The sequence below is a fragment of the Lagenorhynchus albirostris genome, chromosome 4 (genome assembly GCF_949774975.1).
Source record: "Lagenorhynchus albirostris chromosome 4, mLagAlb1.1, whole genome shotgun sequence".
Taxonomy (NCBI): domain Eukaryota; kingdom Metazoa; phylum Chordata; class Mammalia; order Artiodactyla; family Delphinidae; genus Lagenorhynchus; species Lagenorhynchus albirostris.
Window position 1 is genome coordinate 7510024 of NC_083098.1, and position 13405 is coordinate 7523428.

General features: G+C 38.0%; 1 protein-coding gene across 2 annotated transcripts in view; it reads left to right on the plus strand.

Moving 5' to 3' along the window:
• The window catches only part of NUDT9 (nudix hydrolase 9), a 26456-nt gene continuing 13051 nt past the window's right edge, over positions 1–13405 (plus strand). Inside the window, exons 1-4 of one of the 2 annotated variants that reach the window (XM_060147545.1) lie at positions 1–355; positions 5830–6069; positions 9472–9567; positions 12688–12774. In XM_060147545.1, coding sequence (XP_060003528.1) covers positions 249–355; positions 5830–6069; positions 9472–9567; positions 12688–12774 — 530 coding nt within the window. In that variant the 5' untranslated portion in view covers positions 1–248. The remainder of the gene's footprint in view (positions 356–5829; positions 6070–9471; positions 9568–12687; positions 12775–13405) is intronic. The other variant, XM_060147544.1, reaches the window with a different exon arrangement.

A 13405-nucleotide genomic window follows, 5' to 3' on the forward strand; every position in this document is an offset into this window, starting at 1 on the left:
TTCCCGCCTGCTGGCGCTGGCCGCTTGGGCGTCCCCTGGGCGGCGTGTCGAGCTGGGCCGTTGTTTGGGGAGGGCGTTTGGTCCCCTGTGTGTTGATGAGATAAAACTGGCTGCTCCCGCTCCGGAACCCGAGGGCCGCCCGGTCCTAGTGCCTGCTGGATACCCGGGGCCCAGGGGTGTGGGGAGGCCGGAGGCTGCGGCCCAAGCTAACAGCGACCCTGCTCCGCACATCTTCCCGCGGGCTGCTGATGGCCGGACGCTTCCTGGGGAAGACTTTAGCCACCGTGTCTCTCTCTGTGGCCTTGGCCTCAGTGACTCTCAAGTCCTTGGGCCGTTGCAGCATCGCGGCGTGCAGGTATTCCCTCTTCTAGTTCTGGCTCCTTGTCCCGAGTCCTTGTGTTGTGAGGGGGAAGCAGCTTCTGGTCGGGCGGCTGCAGTAGGCTTTGCTTGGGTCCCAGCTCTTTACGGCCATATACACGTTTTTTAAAAGGCTCTAAAATGTTTTACCTGCCTTTTGAGAAAAACAAGCGGTAGTGACCTTTCTTATGATACTCGAACTTTGCCATCCTCCATGAGTCGCTAACATTCTTGTCCCCAGAGAGTTTAAATAGCACATGTTTGGGTGTGGTGTTGTTCCGTGCCATTTTTTTGTTTTTTTGGTGTTTTTTTTTTTTGGTTAATACTTAAAACATTATTGTTAAAATTAGCACATGCACGTAGTTTAAAGATGCTAACCGTATAAATGCTGTAAAAGGAAAAATATAAGTCGTCATTGCTCTCCTCCACTTCTCCATTTCAGTGTAGATAATATATTTATTAGTTACCTTTTAAAAAAAATTTGCCTTGGATAAATTCAGGCATTTATGGTAGCTCACGCTGCCTCCTCCTTTTATTCCTCTCTCCTTCTGGTTTCTAAACACGATGCCCTAGGTACCATGCCCATGGTAGGCGCGGAGTAATAAACAAGTTTTATGAGGCTGCCTCTAGGAGTTTTTGTTTGTTTGTTTCTTGTTTATTTATATTTTTGCTTCTCATGTCGTGTTTACTTTCGGCACGAGAAAATTTTCTTCTATTTGTTTTTTCCCCTATTTTTTCTTCTGTCCTGTCCTTTTTCCCCACCCCCGGAACTCCAGTGATAGCTTTTGGACTTCCTGGGTAGTGCCTCTGTTTCTCTTTTTCTTTAATTTTCCATTGGTTTGTCTGTTTGTATGAAGTTCTTAGAGATTTTCCTCAAATTTATCTTCTAGATTACTAGTTCAGACTGCTGTCCTGTGCATTGTCATCTCTTCTATTGAATCGTAAATTTTGACAAGAACTTTTTCCCCCTAATTGCTCTCTTTAATATCCTTTTCTTATTTTATGGCTATAAAAGTCCTTTGAATCTGTAAAAATAATAATTAGAGTAAAAATTATTTTCTGTTTCCTGAATTGTCTGACCCTTCTGGGTCACTGGTTCTGTTCCTTTTTGGTCCCTTTTCCTTGTTTTTTTCTCAAACATCTGGCGGATGCTAGTTATTTATATTTTGATTAATGTAGATAATAGGCATTGTTTTCTGTAAACAGGAGCACTGATTGAATATTGCCCCCAGGTACCAGTGCACCTAGACCTGACGGTTTAGGCTGAGGGTGTGTGAGCAGGTGGCAGCAGGTGGACTGGCTGGAAACCTCCTCCTTCCCGTTCCAGACTTTACACTTGTGTAGCAGCTTCCCCGCTGAACATAGCTGCCCTAACTTTATTTCCTCAGTGTGAATTACGGGGATATTAAGCCTAAATTTCTGCTGTGTTCTCTAATACCTAATTCATAATAGAGGTTCTAGTCCTTCATTTTCTTTAAATTTTGGTTTTATCCTGGGGACAAACAACTAATACCGACTTTTTGTTTGTAGGGTAGGGAGGGAGGAGGGCTGATTTCCATGGTTACGTCCCACTGCTCACTTAGGACATTTGGGCCCACTTATTTCCAATGTAACTCTCTGGTGGGGCATGTTGGTATGGGGAGTGCTTTATGTGTGTGTGGTGGGGAGACTGGGGGTACATGGGAGCTCTGTGTTTTCTGCACAGTTTTGCTGTGAACCTGAAACCGCTTTAAAAAATAGTCTATTCAAAAAAAAAAGGCAGGTAGTATCCTTTCCTCGATTCACACAGGGACAGGTACATGGAAAATAAAAGACATAATGCTCTTGTTAAAAAAAAAAAAGTTGACAAAACCGATGGAAAGATAGTGTTTCAAGCAAGAATGGTTTGAATATCAAAGGAGTAAGGGAGGTCTTGGGGAAATTTTGATGAAGGCTTCTAATACTTTTTCTAAAATTATCCCCTCTGATTTGACTGTGAAGGTATAAAAGTGAAGTTTGCCGAATAATGTAGTTATAAATAAAATGTAATAGAAATATAATAAAAACAAATTTGATTAATTCCTTGTTTGAAGACTTAGTTAGGTTATAACCAAATCTATATACTTATATACCTATAATATAAAATTTATTTTCATAATACTTCCCTTCAGTTTTATTGAGATAAAATGGATATACAGTACCGTATAAGATTAATGTGTACAGCATAAATATTTGAAATACATCATGAAATGATTGTCACGACATGTTTAGTGAACATCCATCATCACAGATAAATACAAAATTAAAGAAATAGAAAAAAAAATTCTCCTTGTGATGAGAACTTTAGGATTTACTCTCTTAACCACTCTCATATATTTATATAACATATAGCAGTGTTAATTATATTTATCATGTTGTACATTATCCCAAGTACGTTTTTGTCTTATGACTGGAAGTTGTGTGTACCTTCTGACCACCTTCATCCAGTTTGCCCTCTAGCCCCGTCCCCCCTGCCTTGTTACCACAAATCTGATCGCTTTTTCTATGAGTTTGTCTTTGAAGTATAATTGACCTACCACACTATGTTAGTTCCTGTTACACAATATAGTGATTTGATATTTCCATACATTTTAACTTGATAACCAGAGTAAGTCTAGTTACCTTATGTCACCATACAAAGATAACATAGTTATTCCCCACATCTTACATTTCATACTTGTGACTCATTTATTTTGTGCCTGGAAGTTTGTACCTCAGTTAATCTTCTCCCTTTTCCACTTCTTTCCTCCCCCTACCACCCTCTCGTCTGGCAACCACCTGTTTGTTCTATGTATCTATGACTCTGTTTCTGTTTTGTTATGTTTGTTTATTTGTTTTGTGTTTTAGATTCCACATATAAGTGTAAAGACAGTATTTGTCTTTCTCTTTTCTCTGTGTGACACTTAACTTAGCATAATACTCTCTGAGTCCAACCGTGTTGTCACAAATGGAAAGATTTCATTCCTTTTTTATAGCTGAGTAATATTCCACTGTGTGTGCGCATGTGTGTGTGTGTGTGTGTGTGAGAGAGAGAGAGAGAGAGAGAGAGAGACATCTTTATCCATCTTTTGATGGGCACTTAGGCTGCTTCCATATCTTGGCTATTATAAATAATACTGCTGTGAAAATGGTGGGGTGTGTATCTTTTCTAATTAGTGTTTTTGGTTTCTTCAGATAAATACTCTGGAGTGGAATTGCTGGATCATATGGTAGTTCTATTTTTAATTTTTTTGAGGAATCTCCATATTGTTTTCCGTAGTGGCTGCACCAATTTACATTCCCATTAGCAGCGCACAAACATTCCCTTTTCTCCGCATCCTCACCGACACTTGTTATTTGTTTTCTTTTTGATAATAGCCATTCTGACAGGTGTAAGGTGATATCTCATTGTGGTTTTGATTTGCATTTCCATGATGATTAGCAGTGTTGAACATATTTTCATGTTCTGTTGGCCATTTCTGTGTCTTCTTTGGAAAAATATTCGGATCCTCCACCCATTTTTTTAAATTGGGTTGTTTTTTTGTTTTGTTTTGTTTTTTTGCGGTACGCGGGCCTCTCACCGTTGCGGCCTCTCCCGTTGCGGAGCACAGGCTCCGGACGCGCAGGCCCAGCGGCTATGGCTCACGGGCCCAGCCGCTCCGCGGCATGTGGGATCTTCCCGGACCAGGGCACGAACCCGCGTCCCCTGCATTGGCAGGCGGACTCTCAACCACTGTGCCACCAGGGAAGCCTGGTTATTTCATTTTTATGGGATAGATTACCAGGAATGAAATTACTGAGTTGAAGGATATAAGTATATTCATCATTGATTGCACTTAGTTTTCATGTCTCTATCTGGACATGTATCTTTCATGACCTTAGTGATTTAAAGAGTATGGACCTTTATTCTGTAAGTTATCCTTTAATGTGGGTGTGTTATATATTTCCTCATGTCTAGACTCAGGTCATATATTCTTGTAGGGAATACCTCAGAAATGATTGCTCTGTGCTTCTCACTATATTATATCAAGAGGCACATGAATTTGACTTATTTCACCACCCCATAAAGTTGGTGTTTGTCCCATCCACCATTTGTCTCAGGAAGGGCAAATTGTTACAGTATTGTGAGAACAGGGGAAGGGAGCTGTCATCAGTTTACCATGTTCTCAGAATCCCCTTTATCATATTAAATATCCTAATTTAGGGTCATTAGGAATTTTAATCTCTAAGAATAATGAGAAGGCATTTAAATTCTTAGTCAGGAAGAGAAATGAAAAATTTTTGTGTAGGCTGTAAGGTAAAGGTTCAGTTTTTTGTTTTCTCTTTTTTTGTATATACTATCTAGTTATTTCAGCTCTACACCTCTTATTTTACTCTAAAGTTTATAATTTGTACATTTATCACAGTCTGACTTCAAGTAATATTACATTACTTTGTGTATAATGTAAGAATCCTACAACAGTATATTTCCATTTCCTGTTATTCTTTTGTGCTATTTTTGCCATACATTTTTTGCACATGTATGTTAGACCGTAAACTATTTTATAAAATTGATTCCTTCGTGTAGACCTAAGAGTCTTCCTTTACATTTGTTTTTGTGGTTGAATTTTTATAACAAACTTATCTTCCCCAACATTTGTGCTAACAAAAGTAAACTTCTGTCCCTTTTTCTCAATGAAAATAAATTCAGTGAGTAGGTTTCAGTTAATAAGATTTAGCAATATTTTTAAAAAATATTTATTTATTCATTTTGGCTGCACTGGGACTTAGTTGCGGCACTTGGGATCTTTGTTGCTGTGTGTGGGATCTTAGTTGTGGCATGCAGGATCTTTAGTTGAGGCATGCAGGCTTCTTAGTTGCGGCATGCAGGCTTCTTAGCTGCAGCATGCATGTGGGATCTAGTTCCCCAACCAGGGATTGAACCCACGCCCAGTGCATTGAGAGTACAGTGTCTTGGCCACTGGACCACCAGGGAAGTCCCTAACTCTATATATATATATATATATTTTAAATAAATTTATTTATTTTTGGCTGTGTTGGGTCTTAGTTTCTGTGCAAGGGCTTTCTCTAGTTGCGTTGAGCGGGGACCACTCTTCATCGCGGTGCACGGGCCTCTTACTGTCGCGGTCTTCTCTTGTTGCAGAGCACAGGCTCCAGATGCGCAGGCTCAGTAGCTGTGGTGCACGGGCTTAGTTGCTCCGTAGCATGTGGGATTTTCCCAGACCAGGGCTCAAACCCGTGTCCCCGCATTGGCAGGCAGATTCTCAACCACTGCGCCACCAGGGAAGCCCTCTAGCAATATTTTTATATTTGAAAATAATCTCTCACAGATGTTGGATCTTTACACTAATATGCATCAAATTAGAATTTTCTGATTTTTAAGTCTTTGAAAAGTTCTATCTTGTGGTCTGTGAATTAGGTTCTTTAATTAATTAATTTTGTACTTATATAAAACATTTTTCTTTTTCCTCCCAGTAACTCATTTTCATCCTGTGGATTTCATCTTAACTCCAACATGATGTCTGGTTCTGATGGTACAAAAGAGAATTCCCACAACAAGGCTCGGACATCTCCTTACCCAGGTTCAAAAGTTCAACGCAGCCAGGTTCCTAATGAAAAGGTAGGCTGGCTTGTTGAGTGGCAAGACTATAATCCTGTGGAATACACTGCAGTCTCTGTCTTGGCTGGACCTCGGTGGGCAGATCCTCAGATCAGGTGAGTAAATTAGTTGGTGTTAGCCGGGTGTAAGACTTTTGGAGAAGGTAATGGTTGTATTTGTAAATTATCATTTTATGGTTGAAAAATAGTTTTTATCCAGTGCTTGACTTTATTATAACTCAGTTTCCATATTTGCTTGAATTCTTTTTTTTAAATATTTATTTATTTATTTATTTTGGCTCTGCCAGGTCTTAGTTGTGGCACATGGGCTCTTAGTTGCGGCATACGGGCTCTTAGTTGTGGCAGGCGGGCTTCTTAGTTGCGGCATGCATGTGGGATCTAGTTCCCCGACCAGGGATTGAACCCAGGCCCCCTGCATTGGGAGCACGGAGTCTTACTCACTGGACCACCAGGGAAGTCCCTCACATTTGCTTGAATTCTTGCCAAAGCTATTCAGTTCATTTTTGTTTATTCTTTTGGGGGTTTTATGGTGATCTTTCCAAATAGGTAAATCTATTTTGTTGTGGAGTTTTTTACTTTATGAAATGACAAGTGGTGGTCTCTGTTTTTATTTCTTTTGTTTGGGTTATCAATAACACCTTTTGTGGTTATTTTCCAACATAGCTAGACTTGTATTTGAATAGTGAATATTTTTCAGAAACTTCTTCCAGATTACTAAAAACAGGATGATGATAAAATTAGACCAGTGTGAGAAGATAGAAAAGGGATAGAAAACGGAGAGAGAAAGAGGAAAAAAAAAGTCAAACAAAAATGTTTTGACTAAATTCAGAGAAGTGCTGTGTTGATTCATGTTTTATATTTATGTTTCTTTTGATAAATATAATGATAGAGTTGTAAAATGTGCTAACTGTGAGCTAGGCACTGTACTAAATGTTTTATAACCATTATTTTATTTTATTCTTATAACTATTCTGGAAGGCAGACAGGGTTGTTATTTCTACTTTATAGAGAAATAAACACACACAAAAAATGGAAGCACAGAAAGTTTGTCCTTTGCATATGGTCGGTCATGTAGCTAGTAGATGGTATAGCTTGGACTTGAGCTCAGTCTGACTTCAGATTTCATGCCCTTAACTACTCTGCTAAACTGCTGCCCTAGTTTTGGGACATTTTATAAGTTTGATTTAATGGGTAAATTTATTATAAATGATAGTTCTCTCAAGGCCTTATTTAGTCAGTTAAATAAGAACTTTTGCTAGTTGGATTGATCCATATTAGTTCATTAGGTTGTTAAACTTTACCAGGTCACTTATTGCTGTGACTTGATTTCTACCCACAGTTTCCTTATTTAATCCAAAGGTGTGTTTGTGATAGTACTTGGATTATTAATTAATCAAGAAGCTAACTTGTGGAGAAATTATTAGCTGTAAATGAGTTCCATTTCCCTCATTTTAGAGGATATACATGTTTACACATATATTATACATACACATTATGTAAAATTAATGATGTTGGCAGGGGTGCTATACAGTGTAAACAGAGAAAGACAATACATCTTCTTATTTTTCATTCAATTTGTGTTTTAAAAGTTAAATTTGTGTCACTGTCTAAATCAAGCTTTATTACTAGTGTTAATGCTTCAATTATAACTAGAGTCACGCTTTTTTTCCCCCAGAAGATGGCTCCCTTTATTTATCTAAAATTTTATTATGAAACATTTCTAACATACAGAAAATTTGAAAGAACTTTATGGGGAACACTCATAAATCCACCACTTTGATTCTTTTATCAACATTTTATTATACTTATTTTATCACATATATATCCATCTATCCCTCCTCCTTTCTTTTTTTTTTTTTTTTTTTTTTTTTTTTTTGTGGTACGCGGGCCTCTCACTGCTGTGGCCTCTCCCGTTGCGGAGCACAGGCTCCGGACGCGCAGGCTCAGCGGCCATGGCTCACGGGCCCAGCCGCTCCGCCGCATGTGGGATCTTCCCGGACCAGGGCACGAACCCCGTGTCCCCTGCATCGGCAGGCGGACTCTCAACCACTGCGCTACCAGGGAAGACCCCATCTTGTTTTTTTGGTGTATCAGTACATCTCCCCCTATATACTTCAACAAGTATTTCATTAACTAGTATTCAATATTTATTTAGTTTCTTTTATTTTTAAAATTTTTACTGAAGTATAGTTATTTACAATGTTGTGTTAATTTCAGGTGTACAGGAAAGTGAATCAGTTATACATGTACATGTATCCACTCTTTTTTAGATTCTTTTCCCATATAGGTCATTACAGAGTATTGAGTAGAGTTCCCTGTGTTATACAGTAGGTCCTTATTAGTTACCTATTTTATATATAGTGGTGTGTATATGTCAATCCCAATCTCCCAATTTATCCCCCTGCCTCCTTTCCCCCCGGTAACCGTAAGTTTGTTTTCTACATCTGTGACTCTATTTCTGTTTTGTAAATAAGTTCATTTGTACCATTTTTTTTTAGATTCCACATATAATGGTGCATTTCTAGAGTCCCAAGAGCATTATAAGTCTGGTTTTATAATTTCATGATTTTTACCATTTAATTATTTTTACATGTGCGTTCAATGGAAGAATGGTTAGAAGTCTTGAGAAAATGTCTGGATCATTCAAGTTGGAAATTATTTCCAAAACAGAGCACAAATATATCTATTCTCTTGCTTATTGGAATTAAAGCAAGAAAAAAAGTGAAACTTATGTCAGAGCTGCCCGTGAACTGTCCAGTGCTATATAAATATTCACCGTCAGTGCAACTATGTCAGCGATTTCATAATGGGAGGAAAGTAGTTTATTTATAGCTTAAAAAATTATTTTTGAGTATGACATACATGCAGTAAAGTATACATTTCTTAAGTATGCAGGTGTAGCTCAGTAAGATTTTATATGTATATAACTCTGTAATCCAGAGCTATGTCCAGATCAGATCTGGAACATTTCCAGCATATTACATCTGTTTTAATCTACATCATGGTTATTATGAAGTTTGTGGGTGAATTCATGTTTTGTGGGTTTACTTTGATCAAAGTATTAATCAGTGTACATTTGAAGAAATTAAAATTACTTTGAAACAGTAGAAACGACAATATATCAGAAGGAATCTTATTTTTAGAACTATAGGAACCATTAATTGCCATATTGTGCCCACGGCCAATTCCACTTTGCTAATAGTAACATAGACTTTCTTGTAGTATGTGGGAGGAGCTCCAGTGTGTCTGCCATTAGTCCTTCCCAGAGGGGTTACAACACATATCCTTGTCTTACAAGGTGTTTTGGTTAAACAGATCTTCTTTTTCCAGAAACTGTTTTGAAGGAGTTGATGAATTTGTAAATGAAAGCTAACTAAAGTTGTAACTAAAAAATTTAGTTTCAAGGATACTGCTTTTATAAATAACTGACTGGCATTATTAAGCTGTTGGTAGTATTGGGTCATTATTTCTTATTTTGCATTGGTATTCTCATTACAGTGAAAGCAGCTTTTCGCCGAAGTTTAATGAAAAGGATGGGCATGTTGAGAGAAAGAGCCAGAATGGCCTGTATGAGATAGAAAATGGAAGACCTAGGTAGGTACTGGGGATGGGACATCTTACAATAATGGGTCTTTAAAAGGTAGAAAATACTGTCAACGAAAATTCAATTAACAATCAAGGTAAGAAGAATGAAGGGAATTTTATTCAAACGAACTGAGGATTATAACCCGGAAGACAGACTCTCAGAAAGCTCTGAGAACTGTTCCGCCTGTTCGAAGATACAGTCATATACATTTTCAAGATGAAGGATTGTACACTAAAATGACATACCGATATTTCACATAAAGTTCACCGAAGATACATAGTCCAGGTGAGCACATGCAAAGCAAGCAGCAAGTCACCATGCCATCTTTCAGAGTTGGGAGAGAATGCCGTTCTTTTAAGAAGCTATATTGCTAGTGTCAGAATAAAGGGGGAAAAAGTGGATTTTTATGGTCAAGCAGGCACTCCCATCTTTGAGGAGGTCTGGTTAATGTGCAGTGCAGATGCACACTGCACATTAAGGAAGGAGGGTGGAGGCCCAGATGGACACAGAAAATTTTATGTTTAAATTTTCTTGTCCTGCCTTAAAATATACATTTTATTTTATCAATATAATTAATGTTTATTGAGTGCTTGTATATACCAGACATTGTATGAAAGAATTTATGTATGTGATCTAATTAAATCACCACAATAACCCTGCGGGTGGATATTTTTAGTTCCATTTACAGGCAAGGAGAGAGAATGTTAAGTTGTTTGCACACAGTGAGTAAGTGGTAGAGACAGGGTTTGAATGCATCTTCTTGTAACCTTACCTTGAAGTAGAAATAATTACAGCTGACTCTTGAACAAAACAGGGGTTGAACTACACAGACCCACTTATACATGGATTTTTTTTCAATAGTAAATATTACAGAATTACACCGTCTGAGTGTGGTTGAATCCCTGGATGTGGAACCACGGATACAGGGGGACCGTGTATACAGAGGGCCGACTATAAGTTTATACGGGAACATTGATCAAGGGTCAACTGTAATTGAATAGATTAACAGAGAAGGAAAGGATTAAAAACTGTATTTCAGTAGTTATTTATAAAATGAGATAATACCTTAAAGTAAGAATTTGTCCAAATATATGAGTAAAAATAAAAATAACCCAACAGTTTAACATCACGTATCTTTTTGTACTTTTTTTATTTTTAATTTTTTTTGGCCGTGCTGCACAGCATGTAAGTGGGATGTGGAATGTTAGTTCCCCGACCAGGGATCTAACCTGTGCCCCCTGCAGTGGAAGCACAGAGTCTTAACCACTGGACCGCCAGGGAAGTCCCTCTTTTTGTACTTCTAAAAATGATTTTTCTACACAACTCCAAAATTTTCCATTTTCCTTAAGAAGACATTATACAAGTTAGGAAGAAATGTAAAAATTAGCATGCCTCAAATAAAACAAAGAAAGGATCACAGATTTGGTAATCATGCTTATTACCTCGTAAAAATGTTGCAAAAACTAAAATAATTTTAGTTCTTCTAAGACTTGGAGATAGTAGAGCTCCTCTCACCCCAGCCTGGTCTTTCTTGCTAAATTCTTTCTTTGTTCATTACTTACTCGCCTTTCTATGTTATTGAACCTTTTCAAGTCAAACTCTCCTTGCATTTGACTTACTCCTCAGATTCTTTTCTGGGTAAAATATATTAAAAGACATGCACATATATAAAAGGATAGTCAGCAAAGGCAAGATAGCCTGTTGTTTTAGTCAAGACTCTCTGACTAATGGAAACCAACTGTAGCTTGCTTGAGTGAAAAAGTGAAGTTTACCACAGGGCTATAGGATCATCTCAAGCCCAGAGCAGAAATGCAGCTAACTTTAGGTAAGGGTGGAGTTGGAAATCCATTAGAACTGTCTCTCTGCTTTATGTCTGCTTTTCTTTATATGTTGCCTTTGGTTTTCTTTTTCTGCAAACAAGTTTCTCTGCTGCTCAGGTTATAGGATAATCTATGTGTCTTTTCTACAGCTTCTAGTTTATAAGTAACAGGCTTGGTCATCTATAAAAACTAACATTATCTCTCTTAATATTGGCTTTGATCCTTTGTATTCAGGGGTGTATGGTTACGTGGAATAAAACATAGCTGCTGACCACCCTGCCTCTCCTCCTGAATTTGAAAAGTAGAATTATCATCACCTGGCCAGGTGTCTTGTCTTTCTGTTTTTATTTGCAAGTCTTGCTGAAATATTTCTAAGTCTAGTATAAAACAATATAAAGATTCACTCAACTTTAATAAAAGTCACAGGGAAGACCAGAATAAAAAGAGATGGCTGAAAAAGAAAATTTGACAGGTTGTTTATTTACTTTCACATACTGGGAGGATCAAAGATATAACATTAAACAGGTAAGATTGCAGATTAGGGCATTTGATTTTACATAATGGAAGTTGAACATTTAAGGAATATTGGAAGAAACTGGAAGAAAATCACTCAGGCATGAGTGTTGCTATGTTTATCTGACAGACTTTTGAACATTGGGTGTGGCATTAGGTTAAATAGTAGTTGGCATTTTTATAAAATTGTTATAAAAAATTGAATTTGGTATATTTGAAATCTTGAAATATTAAATACTTCTATCTCATTATATGCTACAAAATATCTATTACTGATAATAAAAATCTAGTAGAACCCACTGTGAAAAAATGGACTTTAAAATGTAACCAAAACTATTTGAGTGAGATAGGTTGTAGGAGAGTGGAATGGGAAAAGAGGATGTTGAGAAAGTGAAGTGTGGGTGTCCTCAGTGATAAAGCATTGCTGTCGCAGAGGTAGACGATGATTAGGTGCAGAGCATTTCATTCTTCCAGATTTGAGTCCAGTAAGATTCTAGTTTGAATTTTGAAGTATAGGTGAAAACTGAAACAAATTCTTATATTGTAGAACAACTATAGAAATGAGATCCTCCTCCTGGATCAAGCCCAAAACTTAAGACAAGCACGAAAGAAGAGTTAAATAACACTATAAGGAAATCTGTACTTTGAGTGTCAAATATGTAATAGTGCTACTTGATTTGTGTAGAGATATTATTTCCTTCTTATTGCTCTTACTACCTTGTTTTGGGCCATATCAAGTTGTGTTAAAAAAGATGAGCACATTCAATTGATTTTATGGTTTTTTTTTTTTCCCAGAAATCCTGCAGGACGGACAGGACTGGTTGGCCGGGGGCTTTTGGGGCGATGGGGCCCCAATCATGCTGCAGATCCCATCATAACCAGGTAAGAACTAAAACACACTTCAGTAGCAAAGAGCTGAGTAATTGGATAAATACAGACTGTAACAGGAGAGGCCACAGCAGTGAGAGGCCCGCGTACCGCAAAAAAAAAAAAGTTAATGGCGGTATGATTTTCTTTCCTGTTTGGTTAGAAACAGGAAGGTATGGGGCTTCCCTGGTGGCGCAGTGATTGAGAGTCTGCTTGCCAATGCAGGGGACATGGGTTCGTGCCCCAGTCTGGGAAGATCCCACATTGCCGCGGAGCGGCTGGGCCCGTGAGCCATGGCCGCTGAGCCTGCACGTCCGGAGCCTGTGCTCCGCAATGGGAGAGGCCACGACAGTGAGAGGCCCGCGTACCGCAAAAAAAAAAAAAGAAACAGGAAGGTGTGGACCATCAGAAGTAGGGAGGGAATATGAATCATACATAGGAATATCATTAGCATTTAATAAATGTTAATGAGGTTCACTAGTTAAAATGATATATTATTTCTGTTGTATCAAGAAATTTTGTTTTAAATTTTGTGACAATGTATTTGGTACTAACAGAAACATAACAAGAAACTACTCTGTTTAAAATCCTTAAATGAGTCCATTGAGGATAAAATCTGAGAATGTAAATGTGATATGCAAGCTTT